Source organism: Amblyomma americanum, chromosome 6 (genome assembly GCF_052857255.1).
Source record: "Amblyomma americanum isolate KBUSLIRL-KWMA chromosome 6, ASM5285725v1, whole genome shotgun sequence".
NCBI lineage: Eukaryota > Metazoa > Arthropoda > Arachnida > Ixodida > Ixodidae > Amblyomma > Amblyomma americanum.
Genome location: NC_135502.1, coordinates 82,138,900 through 82,155,839, shown reverse-complemented (window position 1 = coordinate 82,155,839; position 16,940 = coordinate 82,138,900). Strand labels below are relative to the sequence as shown.

The window sequence follows — 16,940 nt, the reverse complement described above, 5'->3', positions numbered from 1 at the left end:
TGTTCTAGTAGAGCTGGGTTAAGGTGGAGCGAAGTGAACTTGTCTCTCAAGTCCTGGTTGCTCAAGCATAGCATGATCATGGAAAAAAAGATAGCAGTTGCTTACATAGCCGAATTCTTGCTGAAGGTTTCAGTCCTCGGAATTACTTAGAGAGCCTCGAGAAAAATACGAAGTTTCTCCTTTAAATCTCCGAATTCTTCGAAACAATGATATACTCGTTTACTTTATTCCAACATTAAGAGAGAGTAGTTTTTCTTCAAAGCGTTGTACTTTCGAAGCCAGGAGAGGTGTCATGAAGAGGAGGCAATTTGCATTCATGAGAGAGAACAGCGTAAGAACAATTGGAGTTGTCAGGGTGCATATGCACGTAAGAAAATGGTGATGCGGAAGTGCGGGCGTGCGCGTCTGGGCATATGCGCGCGAGAGGAAGTTGCTTATAATCACTACTTCTGCGGAAACTGTGACTCTCGCATCTAAAACTTACAGTGCTAGTCGGAAACGTTATTCTAATTGCTATCGCAGCATAAATTAAGTGAGTGCTTGCCAAGTCTGTGAGCCTCTGTGACAGCAGTACCGGTGTCGATCGGCCTGGTCTCCACTACCAGGCAACCCTTATGGCGAGAACTGGAGAAGCCTGGCGGACTTGGTCGTGCCGCCCATTCTTGGGACTCCTGGTGACCGCCGACAGAGAAGGCGTAGCACAGCCACCGACATCGTTAGAAAAGCCGAGGCACATTACGTGGCCCTGGGTTTCCCGCCATTGCCGCCGAGTTTCTGGAGGAATTCCGTCTTCGAGAGGCCGGACAACAACACCGCTATGGACTGCCACGCTACGGCTTACGATTTTGGCGATGGCAGTGACTTTAGGTAATAGCTTTCCCCCTTCTTTTTCTCTGCTTTTCTCAGGACTGGATTTCAACACTGCGATATTTCCGTGTGCGAGAACCTTTCCCCGCAAACATAGTGCTACCTACAGTTCGAAAATTCTTTCAATTCACTTCATCACTCAGAAATAAAATGAAACAAGCGAAGCACTACAGCGCATCGTACATCCGACACAGAATGGTAAGACAGGCCTGGGAATCAGTTCTCTTAAACTGGATAAGGAAATTACAAGGTTCTACTTTCGTCCAACATATAATTCTAAAATACAATGTTGCTGAAAGGACACTGAGCAGTAAAAGAACTGTTTGATCTGTTTCAAGAGAGTTCTATGGACAGGAAGTAGTCGTATCCGACGTATGCAGCACACAAGTGCAAAAGCGAGACAGCTATAACACGCTGCACGCGTGTGGGGAAGCCCACAGAGAAAGCTGTACCGTGTTGCGCCGTGTGACCGAGGTTCTATTAGTGTCCCGCAAAGGTCGCACGCATCGTGTCATCCTTTCCTTTCTCGTCGGCAACAAAGGATCAAGGCATGCCTGGGCGGCTCGGAGACAGACGAGGAGACCGCGCTTCACGAAATGGGTCACGTGCAGTATTTCATGGCGTACCGACATCAGCGGTCATTGTTCAGGACGGCGCCCTTGGCGGCCCTGCACGAAGCCCTCGGGGAAGCCTTCGGCCACGCGGCGACCTGCAAGGCCGCACAGACGTCTGATGGTAAGTTTGGCTTGCGCTGTCGTGACCGCGTTTTTTTTTTCTGGTGAACCGTTAACAAACGTTGTCTCCGCCTAAAGTAATGCCCCTTTATCACAGTCTAGATTTGCGACGTCCCATCAATTGCTAATAAAGCCCCTCACCGGGTCCATCTTGGGTAACTGACTAGCGCCGTTATATGCTACCAAGAGTGATGATGTCGACTTATAGTGATCAAGTTTTATTCCCGAATTTTTCTTTTTTGTTTCTTCTTTCAAGTCTCTCTCGTTCTGTCTCTCCTCTAATAGTGGCTGAAGTTTAGGCTAGACGGGGTAATTTATAGAGAAATTCTGCGGAAACTGCTCCCACTTCTTTTATTGTAATCTTCATACCCCCCCCCCCCCCTTTCTTCGAAAGCTCTTTGCTGTTAAACAAAAAAATAATTAGTGATGTCTGTCAGCAGCAATGCGCACGATAATTGCCAACCACTCATCATCGCAGCTCAGTTGTAAAAGCGTTCTGCAGCCGAAAGAAGGTTGCAGGACTGAAACCCAGCGACTGCACTCGCTGTATTTATTGGAAGCAAACTTTGAAGTACCCTTCTGTTGTGAGATCTCAGTACGCGATAAAATTCCCGGATGGTCGAATTTAGTCCAGAGCCGTCCACAGCAGTCTTGCCCCGTAGCAGACTTTCAACTTTGGGATGTTGGACCCCACATGCCATACCATAATTGCCGGCCAATCAAAAACAACTAAGATAAGAAAGGTAAGAAGAGAAAATACCACTTTTTTGCCCTTTACACGAGTAATGAAGGGAGAAGATCAGCTGGGCAGTGCCCCCCCCCCCCCCCCCGCCCCCCCCCTTCCTTATTTTATGACCGCACCCAGTATGACTTCTCTGGACGCCCTTCTCAGTTGTCAGCTGCGGGAGTATTCAGCTACGACACACCACGCCAACGGCAGCTGTTGACCTCAGAGAATGTTCCACATGCAGCAAAATCAGTAAAATAAAATAATTTGGGCAATAGCAATGGATCATCGAGTGCGTAATGCAGTCAGTTCTCGAGAATTTTAAATCAACGGGGGCAAAAATTTGTTCGAATTATGCAGGCTTCGAATTAACGGGAGCATTTTTAATGCATGTGGTGTTCACGGGATCGAATCATCGGTTCAAAAATAAACCGGAAGCTCGAATGGAGAGAATTTGATTGAGCCAGAAAAAAAAGAGGGCCTTTACAGATATGAAAGCCTTAAAAATACGGATATCTATATAAAATATCAAACAAGCCCAAAAAACTTGAAGCAAATCGCTCTAAAGGGCAAAGGAGCCGAATGCGCTCAGCTAGAATAATAGAGTTCTGGCTCATTTCCCATGTGCCGCATCAGATTTCAGACAGCATTCTGAGCCGGCCAGTACGCGGGCGTCCGCTCTGCGATGTAGCCGAGAAAACGCCACAGCATGCCATATCTACCCTAGCAAACATATCGGCAGTTCATGGTAACCGTACTTTAAATACTCTGCTATAAGCCGTGTGGCGATGCATGTTAGCGAGCCTCGTCGTAGACAGGGCTGCGCTACATATGCTGCGTGCCACGCGTATTAGCTTGCTTTAACTGTCGGCACTTGCTTTTACTTCCAGCCCAGCTTAACCTAACTTGGCTAGGAATGCAAGGATATTCAAGCCACGACCCTACTGCCAATCTCAAGTGAGATCTCCATGGAATGCGTTACACGGACAAAGACGCTGGGGGAAATTTTTCGTTACGTGAGAGCTCGCGGCAATAGCGCACAAGTAGGGAGCTAGGCGCCTTCGCATATCGAGTGTAGTCGGTGGCTTGTCTGGGTGAAAAGCGTGCAGCACAGTGGAGACTGGAGCCTGGCATGAACCAGTCAGGAGATGAATTTGCTTTGCAAAGTGGTGGTTTATACCGCTAAATAAAATGACTGGTTGACCGCCACCGGAGAGTTTACCTAACGCGACAGCCGGCGGCACCATATCCGAAGCGTGCATCGGTGATGAACGGCCCTGAAGTGCAATGCAGTCAAGCAGTTTAGCCTCCCATGGGTTGCTCCGAACTCCAGCGTCTCCAACGTTGCACGTATATAACGATAAAGGGTGTAGACGTGCGCGTTCATACCTTCAACCACGAAATCCTACCTCGTAAGTCGGCGCCCCGTCTGATCTGAAATCAGGAGGTCTATACCAGCGTTCCGAGTAAGCGCATTACGCGGTTGTGTCGGTGGCCTTATCGGCGCGATAAGCCCAAAATTTGTACACGAGGCCGTAAAGGAGAACAGTGCCGTCGCCGCGGTCACGCCTACGCGACTTTCTTTCGCCTGTGGCTGGGTTGCGATCCGGCGCTTCAGCGAGGCTTATCGCTTTCGCTTATGCCGTCGAGACCACGTGATTGTGATACATTTGGTCCTTGGCTAGCGGGAAGGGGAGCCTTGAGTCTAGCAGAGGAGACCGGTAATGCGCGCGCATATTCGATAACACGCGAAGCCGTGAGTTAGGAGGCGAGTCGCGAACGGATAACATTTTTCCTGGGACCCCATAAATTCTCTCCCAGGCGGCTCTTTCTTTGATCGAGTTCCCAATGTATCTTCGACCTCTTAATCTTTCATCACCCGCTTCATGAAAAGGAAAAGCGTATTTAAAAATGAATAAGTGCGGCAGTTCAGTTGCGCTATTCGGTTTTTTACACGAAATGTCATTTGGCAGATACTTTGTTTCAGGAATTTGTTTATTCATCACTAGACGAAAAGGTTACTGTTGATATTCGTAGGCCTTCCAGTGCTGCTCGGCAAAGGACCCGAGAATCTCAAGCCCCCTGCTCGCGACGTGGTGGCACGACTTCTGCGGGAGGCATTATTCAAGATCGTACCATTGCCCTGGATTCTCTCAGTGGAGAAATGGCGCTACGAGGTGTTTCTAGGCCGGATCCCTGCCGAGAGCCTGGCCTCTTCGCTTTGGGACTACCGGTATGCCCTACAAGTCCTTCATTGCTATGCACCGAGCTGAGGTCGAGAGTTCACGCATGAATCAATGTGACCGTGCATAAACCGCTATAGGAGAAACAGTACAGAGAGGCAAAGCCATGGGAATATTAAGAGCCCCAAATCGAGTGCATATGATAATTATAACCGCATTTCAAGGTTGCGCGAGCGTCTTAAGGTAATACGTGGTGGGTAGAATGTCATTAAATACATACTTTAAAAATAACGGAATAGAAAATAGGAACATGCTTGCGGCGAGCCGTACATTCGAAGGGTAGCAATGTTTGGACATTAGTGGTTACGGCACATCTGCACTGATCTACGACCATTCAATGGATCAGGCTTATTTAGTCATACTTCTGTAATTGTCCATTCTCTTTTTCTTGTCCTCTAAAAGAGAAAAATACCAAGGCGTGAAGCCGCCTACGCAGGAGGCGAGGAGGTACTTCGACGTTGGAGGAAAGCACCACGTGTCCCACTTCGCACCCTACTTCAGGTCAGAGCGCCTTCACCTTTTGCCGCGATCTATTGAAAGAAGGACAAGGAACCCGAGAAGTGTGTATTTGTGCAGCCCACGTATGAGGAAACTAAATTTTCCCGTGTTTGTCTACAGTACCATGTTATGAGAGTATAGGGGTAGATAACACTTGGTAGGTACCACGGGGCAGTTAACATGGTAGACATCCAATACGTAACTACAGATAGACATCCAATACGTAATATTGAAAGCTGAGTGATCGGATGAACTGTAAGTGAACTTATATGCACTCTAACCTCCACCAGGTCGAAAGAGCAATGACTATGCTCATGAAGATCGAAAAAAAAAATAGGATAGAGTATAATGTGTGAATAAATGAGCGAGGCAAAAACCATTGCTTCTGAGAGGCAGGGACAAATTTGGAAAATTTGTGTGATTCTTTATTTCTTACGTGGAGGTCTAAACGAAGAAAAGTACTGTGAATCTTTGGCACACTGATATGCGTCGTCAACAAGAAATCAATGACGTCATAATTTTGGCACTAGGGTAACATAACAAATCCTGCCTTACAAAAACTTAAAGCTCTGTCCTGCCAACGTGCCACTTTTCACTTCACAAGGCACGTTTGCTCCAACCAGTGCTCATCGGCGTCTCGATGGCAGCAGTTGTCCACATCGGGGTACATCGCACGCAAATGGTGACCACTTTGTTCAAGCGAAATATTCTGGCGCACGGTCAGCCGGTCCGCGACAAAAACCCGTTTTTCTCACTTGATTAGGAAGCCACTTCAACTTTCGCATTGCTTTCTTGCAACTGTAACAACTTTGTGTACAATATCCTATTCCAAACACATCAAACAAATGCCGTCCGCATAAACTAGTAATTTCATGTGCGCCGTAAGCAGACTAGAATCTGTTACGTTATGATTGCGGAGCAGATCTATGCACCATGGTTCGACGTAGGCTAAAAATAGGGGCCGAGATGAGGCAATCCTTCCTCACAGACGAGCGCGCTCATAGTGCCCTTGATCCAGGAAAGCCTCGCTTCTCCACCACCCCGCCTTCTCTACTTGAATGGCGTGATTTGACAAAAGTGTAGAAGTGGCATAATAAGCATATTTTTCTTTCCCGCAACCCACTGTGATGGCTCAGCGGATAGAGCGATCGGCTACTGAGCTGGATTTCGATGCAGGCGGAACGCAAAATGCGCCCGTGTTCTGTGCGATATCAGTGCATGTTAAATATCCCCAGGTGGACGTAAGTATTCTGGACACCTCCACTGCAGCAGCCCACTCCTTTTCTTTTTTCATTACTACCTTCCTTCCTTCACCCTCGGCGCGGTTTAACTGTCCGCTGAGAAGTGAGACACTTCTGTGTTCTTCATTTCCTCAAAACAAATTCATTTTTTTTCTACAGTGGCACTCGCTTCAGTAGCCCCCATAGAAGCACACATCAGTTCCTCTGGTTAGGCATTGGTGGATGTGAGAGTATAGAAAAAAACCACATCAAGCACCGTCCCGCTGTTTCACATCCTAAGACGTTCTTACTGCCCGCTTTTCTCATCAAACCTTAAGGAAATTTTATAGCATTTCTGTACAAAATCTTCATTGCGAAGAGACAAAATGTGGCTACATTCATATAGTCATCGCAAATTCGAACTGTACATGTCGTCAGTGGAGAAGTGTGAGTAAGATATATGAAGATTTTATTTGAATCCCACAAATGACAACTATCCGCCAGCACACGATTCATGTGTCGGATTTTTATATGTATCAGGGCAAGAAGCATTACACAGCAGAATCCGTAACCCATGTAGAGAACCATCAGACTGAGCTGATATTAAGTATTCAGTTAAATATTATGCCTCACTATAATAATGCAAGAGCAGAGAAAGTATAACCCCTTGCAAGCTTACTTATTATTGATTTGTATCCTTCGTGTCGCATAGAAGTACTATCGACTGGAGCACAGCACGGGATCGGGCCAGGAAATGTGCTGTTTCGCCGCGCGTTGGGCGAGCCCGGGCTGGAGGTTGCGGCCCCATACATAGAGGAGTTGTGGACAGCTTTTGATTCATTATTGCAATGTGGAGTACGCTTGGGGCGTTCTAGCCGCGAAGCGGATGCAAGAGATCCATACTGTCGACTGGGAAAAAAAAGATTATTAAACGCCTTTTTACTTATGTTTAGTGTTTGCTATACACGCATTTTCTTCACACGAAAAAAAAAAACGAACAATGTTGTTTTTCTTTTTCTGGGGCGGGGGGGGGGGGGGGGGGCAGTTATCCGGAACGTCTACGGAATGGAACGTCCGCGGAATGCTTAAAGTTGCCGCACCAGCGACAACTGTGCCAGAGAAAGGCTTTAAGTGTCGCGAGAACCTTTCCCAAGTAAAACTTATCCTCAGCGCAAGCGCCTCCTGTGCAATCAGTTAAAAAAACGCGATTACTCACCGCAGCCGGCTACTGCTGTCGCTCAGCGACACGCAGCTGCGGCCGGCCCCCCCAACTACTGCATAGCTTTAATGGCCAGACGAGCAGGTAGATGGCGCCACTTCTCCAATATGGCAGCACACACGAGAAAACGGCCTCAAACGGCGCTCATTACAGCATCCCCCTTAAAAGCAGACATTAAGGAAGCGCGCGAGTATGTCACTGTTTCGCGACTGTGGATTCTACTTGATCGCTTTGTTTGGCATATCAATGTTAACCCGAACTAAGCAGAAGAAAATATTTTTTTCGGAGACTTGAGCTGCCATTGAGGTTCAAACTCATGGCACCTGATTTACAAGAACAGCTCTCTGCCACTGATTTTTTTAGTGCAAAAACACTACTGCACTAGCACACTTTATAAACCCGGGGTGATTGTGAAGCCTCAAAATTTGACCTTTGACAGAGCGCCAGCTGTGGAGGCCTTACGCAGCTTCTTGGTCATCGTCATGCAGTCTTGGCAGAAGACAAAAAATCCTCCTGAAAGCTGTTTAGAGTCTCTAGCTTATTGATAAGCAGCGGTTTGAAGTAGTGTTCTACTGCGCGCGGAATATCTTCAGCGTCTTCCATTACGCGGCATTCATATCTGATGCTTCTGATTTCGTTCTGGCAAGCGTACCTTTTTTCGCCTGATAGCGCTCGCTTTGTCGGCGCTGCGCCGGCCCACAATTTTTCAGACCATGACCGTATAATCACTGCTTTGTACTTGTCGGTATTCATTCTTTCGAGCTGACTTTTAAAGTCCTGTATTTCTGCAGAAAATTTCCCGGCTCAATACTTTCCATGCTCAGTAAACACTCAAGTTGTGCATTCAGTTCTGTTTCTTTTTCTTACTGCTTGTAACGAATCACAGTACTTTTTTCTATTGATTTTATCTTCACCCAGTCTTTGAGGCCATCCCATTGAGCTGCGAAACTGGTTGGGTGCGCAGCAAGCCGCTTTCTAATCTCGGTTGTAACTTCCGCAAGAAACTCCTCATCGTCAAGAATTTTTCCACTCAGTTTGCATAGATGCCAGTTAAAGCGAGGTCTTTTTCCCTTCATTCCAAAAGTCGCACTCACTAGGCAGTGGGCACTGAAAGACACAGGTTTCAGTGTACGCAGAGCAGAGGGGCACAAGATCGACAGCTACGTAAATCCTGTCGAGTCTCGTGTGGCTATCCCGATGAAAGTGCGTGACTTCTGTCTGGCTTCCAGTGGTGAACACGCTGCAAACATCCTCAAGACCGTAATCATGCACTAATGTCTTCAGGAGTTCGGAGCTTTTGTCTCTTCGCGATCTGCGTTTCACTCTGCCCGCAGGTGCGCACACGCAGTTGTAGTCACCGAGTACAAGCAAAATCTTGTCGCTCTGCAACCATGGCTCAAGAGACTCAAAAAACAATTGACGCTCGCTTTCTAAATTAGGAGCATACAAACACACAACACGCCAATATAAATTCGAGAAAGTGAAATCAGTCACCAAAAGAAGACCGCTTTGACAGGCGAACACTGACTCGACGCTTATTTCTAACGAATTACGAATAAATAGCAAGATGCACCAACGGAATGACATAACCACACATGAAAGTTTTTCTGAAAAGAAGACACCATGCGTTCGGTATGCTCTTGAGTCTCTATCTTTGACTTTTGCAAAGCTACTATATCTATACTGTTATCCAGAAGGATTAAGCTGGCATTGTCGCCTTCTAGCTCCTAGCCTTCTAGCTCCCAGCCCTCTGATATTCAAAGTAGCTACGCAAAGTGGTGTCTTTAGCTTATGCGCCATGCGTTAAAAGCGTCGCCAGTAGACGTAGGTGCCGACCTTCGCAATCATGTAGCCTTCCTCGCTTGGCGATACAGAGCGCACACATCCTCCCAGCGAACCACTGGGATACATTCTCAAGCATGTCCAGCCACTGCAACCCGTTTCGCGCACATTCCCAGCTTGGTTGCTGAGACCGCTTGACGTTAGTCGGCTGAAAACTGACACACAGATCATCCAGAGCACCACACAACTACGGAGGCGGTTTCCCGCCTGCCGTGTTTCAGCCTTTAAATTCGGTCGCGGTTGTAACGTTGAACGTCGTATCCCAGGTGTTTTCGACGGCAGCTCATCGCTGCCATCACCGGACTGCTGCTTCTGACCGACGCTCTCTTCATATGGGCGTTTCCCAGCCATTGAGGCCGCCGTTTCCTGGCTGACGTCCATGGCGTCAGTACTTGGAGACCCTACACCTTCAGGTGTTTCGACGCAAACTTTCGTCGTTTCTTTCTGTGAGTCGTGGTCGTCTTCGGAGGGAGCATCCACGACTTTTCACTAGCCTTATCAGCGCTGGCTGCCGTAACTTTCTACTTCGTTAGAAGCGTCAAGGAAGGCGCATCTTGTTTCACTTTCAGCCCTGTATATCCAGCTGCTTCCCCCGCATCCGCCTCGTCCATTAGAAGCTCAGATAAGTCCTCACTTGTCTCGGGTCCAGTAATGCTCGCGTAAGTGCGGGCACACCGGTCATCCTTGTGACCGAACCGTCGACAGACTCCAAAGCGTGGAACCCGGCACTCTTTACGGATGTGGCCGGTACTCCACAGGCACAACGGAGGCCTGCCAGGAACGACAAGGGCCAACTCACCACCGACGTTCAGCTGGTGTTGCAGGTCGTCGAGTTTCACGTCGGCTTTCATTTTTAGGGTGAACGACCGCGTCGTTGAGCCCTTTTCCGTCATGCCATGCACCAGCCAGCGCCCCTGTGCAGTTTCCGAATTTTTTCCATACGGTGCGAAGGCTGCTCGCACCTAATCGTCGGGCACGCTGTGTAGAAGCCAGTGCAGCTTCAGGCGCACGTCCTGGTTCGCCGGGTCAATCGCCAGCAGCGACGCTTTTTCACAAGTAGCTCGCCTATGCCTGTAATCCGCTTTACCGCTTCGGCATCCTTTAAAGTGATGCCCAGACGTGACTCATGCTATACGCCTCGAGGCCGATAACGTCCGGGAGCAGCGAATGTTCCACCAACGCGTCGCGGAAATCTTTCCACACGGTACGGACGGGCCGCGACATCAGCATGCAAAAAACTATATTTAAACGAAACGCCCTGTAGGCAAGCCTGGTAGAACAACCTGGTATACACCTTCCTTTTCCGCAGTCCTGCTACCGCGGCCAGACATGGCCGCCGAAGCCGCTCCTACGGAGCCCGTCATCATACGTCCGTTCACAAGCGTGGCCGGAAGGTGATCTTCTCTGCCACTGAGCTATAGCGGCGCTTCTTACAGCTACGTACCCCTCCGGATCAAGCATAAGAGGAAGTAGGCGCGCCTTTCGCGGCGTCGTGTCTATGAATTTATATCTCATTGCATTAATTAGTATACGCATGTTTACCTAACAAAAGAAAAAAATTGTTGAAAGACATCAGCCGCCAGTGAGGATCGAACTCACGACCGCTGGTTGACAAGACCAGCGCTCTGCCACTGAGCTTTTTTTTTCTTTATTACCGACTTGGCAAAGACAAACTCACACAAAAAGGCAGCACTGCTATATACAAAGAGGTAAAAGCACTAGTTTTATTCTGTCTAGTGTATTGCAGTTAAAAATGCCCCATAGAGGACAGCCCGTCCAAGACCTGAAACCAATCGGGAGGTTTCATTCTGTGCCCTGAAAACATCCCTGATGTACATCACACTCTCAGCGAAATACAGCCGAGCGGGACGTATAACAACATGTTCATGTCTTACATCCACTCTTGTTTTCCACACGCTGTGCATGCACAGCATCATCATCATATCACACGGTACTCCATCAGGTGAAGCACATGGCAGGAAACGTATCCCAAAAGGCGCTATGGGCAAATCTTTTTTTAAAGCTCGCTGAAGAGTATCCCACAGGAAAACTGCGTCGTGGCAGTCGAGAAAGATATGTTCAGTATTTTTTTTACAAATAATACAGTTAACGCTCCAAGGCACAAAGAGACCTTTGCTTTGCAGCTATGGCTTCACTATTAGAATGCCAGTATGCAATTGAAAGAAGAAGGACTTGACCGAAGCTCTGATTGGCATTCGTTTAACCCTTTTAAGGGCATCACGCTCAGAAGCCATTTTATACACAGCACGATACACTGGTACTGGCAAGAACACATCACGTAGATCTTTATATAGTATCTTCCGCGAGACTTTGTTCAAATACTCTTCCGAAAACCTCGCCTGGAGAATACGAAAAGTTGCGACAACTTCGCGCAAAAATGGACTTAACGCCGTTGTGCTTGATACAGTGGACACTATATACTCAGGCAGTGAATGACATAATCGCACTTGTATTATTTTTCTCAGAAAATGATCACTTTGATCGCGCAAGTAAAAAAAAAAAACCGGGTAACTACTTGTTTGAGAAATAAATGCGATAGCCCGAGATCCCCGTTCCGTACGGCATAGAATAGGTTGCACCGGCCGGTACGTTCCCATGTAGAGGCCCATACAAACGTCGCAAATACTCGGTGCAGCTTCTGCACAGCCGCTCTTGCCATGCACAACGCCTGCAAAGCATAAAATATTTTATCAACCAGAAATACATTACACACAGTGGTTCTTGAAAACATTGAAAAATTGTGCCCTCCTCATTTAGCTGTCTGAGATTTAACTCGCCGTTTTTCCTCGTTCCAATATTCTTTACTGTTCCGGTAATGTTTGAGATGAATTCCAAGGTACTTGCCAGGGGTTATCGTCCATTGCATTTGGCAGAAAAATTCTGGAGTGTGTTCCCAGTCTCCATACCAGAATCCTAAGCATTTTGTCCAACCTACTGCGCTACCAGTTTAACTACAGAACTCCGCGGTTTCCTTAACAACTTCACGAACACTGTCCTGGTCGGCACAAAACACTGCGATGTCGTCTGCATAAGCCAAAACCCTAACTTACGCATCAAAGAAGGTATACCGTCGAATGTTTGGTCCCGTAAGGAGTCTGAACAGAATGGCTCCAAGTAAAGGGCGAAGAGGAAAGGCGAGAGTAGACAGCCTTGTCGGACAGAAGACAGCACTTGTATGCTTTCACTGAAATGCCTGTTTATGACTAAATTAGCTAGGCACTCTTTATAAACCATTTTCATGCCGTCCGTGATGACAGAGCCGACGTTCACATGCTCCAAAAACGCGAACAGGATATCGTGTCCGACCCTGTCGAATGCCTTCTGCAGATCTAATTGCAGCATAGCTACGCGGTCATGCATTGGGTCGCTACATTCCAGGACACTTCTTTCTGTGTGTATATTTGTGAAAATTGACCTGCCTTTTATGCCGCATGTCTGGTGCGGACCTACGAGTGACGTGATAACATTCTGTAACCGACTGGCAAGCACCTTCATGTATATCTTATAGTCGACATTTGTTAGACATTTAGGACGATAGTTTTCCACGCAGAGTAACCTAACAGGGTTCTCAGTTTTGGGTATTAATACTATATGAGAATTCCTGAAAGGCAGAGGGGTCCTGTTGTGTTCATAGTATTCAGCTATCACGCGCTGTAGGCAAGAAGCCATTTCAACTTTAAAAAGCTTGGATATGGTGGCACCAAAGCCGTCCGGCCCAGGCGACTTACTGACACCTAATTCGTCAATGGCTGCTTCTATTTCTGACACACTTGAAGGTCTCGCAAGAGTCTGCTTGGCGTCACCATCCAGAACAGACATGAGCAGAACAAAGTCGGCTCTGAAGTTGCCAATAGCGTTTAGTTTCTGGCTAAGCAGCTCTCTGTAATATTCCAAAAAGGCCCGCTCAACCAACGCCTTTTCACCTTGTAACTTGATTGTGATAACAAATTTTTTTAACCTCTTTCTTCACCGCACGCCTCTTTTCTTCGCTCAACGCTCGTTTTGTGGTCGTTTCACCCTGCCAGAGACTTTCGGCACTTGCCCTTATCACTGCGCCGTGGTACCTCTCTTCATCAATAACTTCAAGTTTACTTTTCATTCCTTTTATTTCTTGCGCGAACGATCCCGGCTTGAAGATTTCTGCGCTTAACATATAGTTTAGTTGGTTATGGAGCTCTTTTTCTTGTTGTCTTTGATTGTGTCTCAGCAGCGCTTAACAAATAGTTTAGTTGGTTATGGAGCTCTTTTTCTTGTTGTCTTTGATTGTGTCTCAGCAGCGCTTAACATATAGTTTAGTTGGTTATGGAGCTCTTTTTCTTGTTGTCTTTGATTGTGTCTCAGCACACACGCTCGTTCTATCGCGGCGAGTTTAAGATTGCATTTAAATTGTTCCCATTCATATATGAAATTAACCGATGTTCTCAGCAACAAATAGCTGATATATTCCTTTTGTTTTAGCAACAAATATTTCATCTTACAATAACTTCTCATTGAATTTCTATGGCTCCCTGTTGAATTTTGCCACTTGTTCCTTCCTACCAAAAGGTGGCCATAACCAAAGAGGGGTCAGAAAGCATACATGTCGGATTTGATAACTGCAGCAAACTGGCACCAACTCAACAGGGACATATAGGCGGTCAAGTCTTGCGTGAGACACACCTTGAAAGTGCGTGAAATTTGCTTGGTCTTCTGGTATCAGCCCAATGCGAGTGTCCTCTAGCCCATTTTGATTAACGATTTGCAGTAACAGTTCTGCATTAACGTCCCGTGAAGCTTGTTCAGTAGTTTTACCTTCCGGTCTGCAGACACAATTGAAGAATCCAAGCAATATAACACGCCTTTCGCACGCCACGTACGATTCAATACTTTTAATGAAACCTTCACGTTCATGACATCTATTCGGTGCACAGACACATACAGCTCTCTATGGCATTCCAGAAAAAAGAAAATCACAGACAACAAGCCGCCCCGAATCACACGTTATAACAGATTCAACTACTGCGCTAGACAAATGGTTCAAAATAACACAACCCCAACTTTTCGACCGCATGACAAACGCACACGTTGTACCTATTACGGAAAACTTCAACCATACGTTCAGTGTGTTCTACACATTGAATTTTCGTTTCTTGGACAGCCAGCTGATCGATATCGTTATCTAATAAAAGACGATTTAGCTGTAGCGGTCTTCGTCTCGTTGAAAGGCCTCTCACATTCAGTGTCGCGGCCCGTAGGCTACTTTATAGATTGGCCGCCATTGAAAGCATGTGGAAGTCGCAGAAGAAGTTACGTCTCAATTACAGGAAGTCATGTTGCAAGTCCGTACTTCTCTCGCGCTGTTCTGGTGCACGTCGCAGTAGCCGGACTGTGACTACAGGCAGACACTGTCCCCGGTCACCGACCGAGACACCGGTGCTGTGTTTGAAGCGTGACCCCCGCTATACAGCGGAGGCGTTGCAGCCGTAGTCATCCGGTCAGGTGGCACATTAGGTTTCGGTTTGAAAGACGGCCGTCGTACTTGAAGGGTGTTTAGCGAGGCTCCTCGTTGCCGTCCACATCTTTGATGGTTTCTCCGTTGTGGTCGTCGTGCGCCCGCTTTGCTGGCACGCTCGAATTCGGGGGCATGTCGACTTCATCCGTTTCGCATGCGGTACTCTGCTGCGAATGGGAAGCTGGTTCTCCATCCGATACGTCGCGTAGCTTCCCTACGTCTGTCGTCGCAACATCGTCGAGCGTTACGTCCACCACGCCACAGTCCGCATTCGGAGTTCCATTCAGCCCAGGGAGTTCAGGGGGCGTATCCTTCGAGGCCCCTTCAATGCTACCTTCACGCGTGGCTTCTGCGGCGACTACTTCATCCATCAGGTACTCTTGCCTCTCATCCTTTCAGGCCGGGCCTGCCACACTCGCGTATGCACGCACACACTGGGTCTCGTCGTGACCGAAACGACGACAGATTCCGCAGCGCGGCACACGGCACTCTCGACGTATATGCACAGTGCCTCTGCACCGAAGGCAGAGCGGAGCTCTACCAAGGACGTAAACAAGGGCAGCATCCTCGGCGACACGTAGCTGGTGCGGCAGGTCCTCAATAATAAGGCCTGCGTTTAGCTTCAGCATTACGGAACGCGTCGTCGACGATTTATCGACGCAGCCGCTCACCTTCGACATGTTTTAGCTATATCGGCCACTTTTCCGAAGGGCGCCAACGCCGACCGCACGTCGTCATCGCGCACACCTTGTAGCAGCCAATACGCTTCAGCCGAACGCCCTGGTTGCTAGCATCTATGACAACACAGCGGTTCTCCTTGACGACGAACGCCTCGGCCTGCATAATCCTCTTTTTCCCTTCTTCGTCCTTTAATGTTACCGCCCACACGTGATTCATTTGATAAGCACCGAGGGCAACTACTTCCGACAGCAGTGACAAATGCGTTAGAGCGTCTCGGAAATGTTCAACACGGAAAGACCACGCTTGAGTGTGGCCATGCAAAAAAATGGTATTTAAAACTGTCGAACCTGTAGGCAGATGTGGCAGAACCACATGGTAATCCTCGTTCGGCTTGTCTGTACACCTGAAACCGCGGTCCTGCTGGCCCGCTGAAACCGCTCCTCGGGAGCTCACCGAAACACGTCCGTCACGCTCGGTGGTCGGAAGTAGAATCTCGCTCTGCCACTGAGCTATAGCGCCGCTTCTTACAGCTACCCCCTCCGGAGCAAGCATACGAGGAAGTACTCGCGCTCTTCGCAGCGTCGTGTCTATGGATGTCAATCTCATCTTTTTTTTTCTTTATTGCCGGGCTTCGACAGAATACAACAAAAAGCATACACGGGTAGACACCCAAACTACAAAAAGGTAGCCTACAGCCCCCAGAGGGCCAGGCCTTGTCAGTTTAAAATTCCCTGAGTTCCGTCAAAGGTTCGAGCTTTGAAAGCCACTCAGGGGGAGATGCTTGTGTTTTCAGCACCTCAATGAACTTGTGCATTGTCTCACGGAAATACAATCGCGCAGGCAGCGCATCCGGGTCACAATGAAAGCCTGCCATTCGGGAGCGCCATATGCTATGGAGGCCCGCGAGCATTACTAAATCCAATGGCATGCCATCTTCTTTTGCTGTAGGCAGGAATCGGATTCCATACGGATCCAATGGTAATTCTTTTTTGATGGTCCTTTGAAGGACGTCCCAAAAATATACCCCTTCCCAACAGTGCAAGAAAACGTGGTCGATTGTTTTTGGTTGTTTACATATAAGGCAGTGGGATCCCCAAGGTAGGTAAAACCCCTTTTTTCTTGGAAAGATTTTACAGAGTCCCGGTGTGAAGCTTGAAGAAGAAATTATTTGTTCCCGGTGGGACCTGCATTTTTTTCACCCCTTTCAGGACATCTCTGCCTGGGCCTCCGGAGCATATTGCCCTGTACATTGGCTCCGGCAGTAACACGTCACATACATCCTTGTACAATGTTTTCCGCTGAACAGCACTTAAATAATTTTTTGAAAATCTCGCCGTCAAAAACCTGACGCTAAACACAACCTCTTTAAGAAAACCAAAAATACCTCCAGTCATAGT

At 47.8% G+C, this 16,940-nt stretch overlaps 1 protein-coding gene and 1 pseudogene across 1 annotated transcript in view; one reads left to right on the top strand and one right to left on the bottom strand.

Moving 5' to 3' along the window:
- Positions 1-16,940, top strand: part of LOC144093794 (angiotensin-converting enzyme-like) — a 144,930-nt gene that overhangs the window by 10,223 nt on the left and 117,767 nt on the right. The window contains exons 6-9 of the mRNA XM_077627498.1: positions 606-867; positions 1,409-1,602; positions 4,366-4,561; positions 4,974-5,072. Coding sequence (XP_077483624.1) covers positions 606-867; positions 1,409-1,602; positions 4,366-4,561; positions 4,974-5,072 — 751 coding nt within the window. The remainder of the gene's footprint in view (positions 1-605; positions 868-1,408; positions 1,603-4,365; positions 4,562-4,973; positions 5,073-16,940) is intronic.
- Positions 12,033-16,095, bottom strand: LOC144094386 (uncharacterized; annotated as a pseudogene).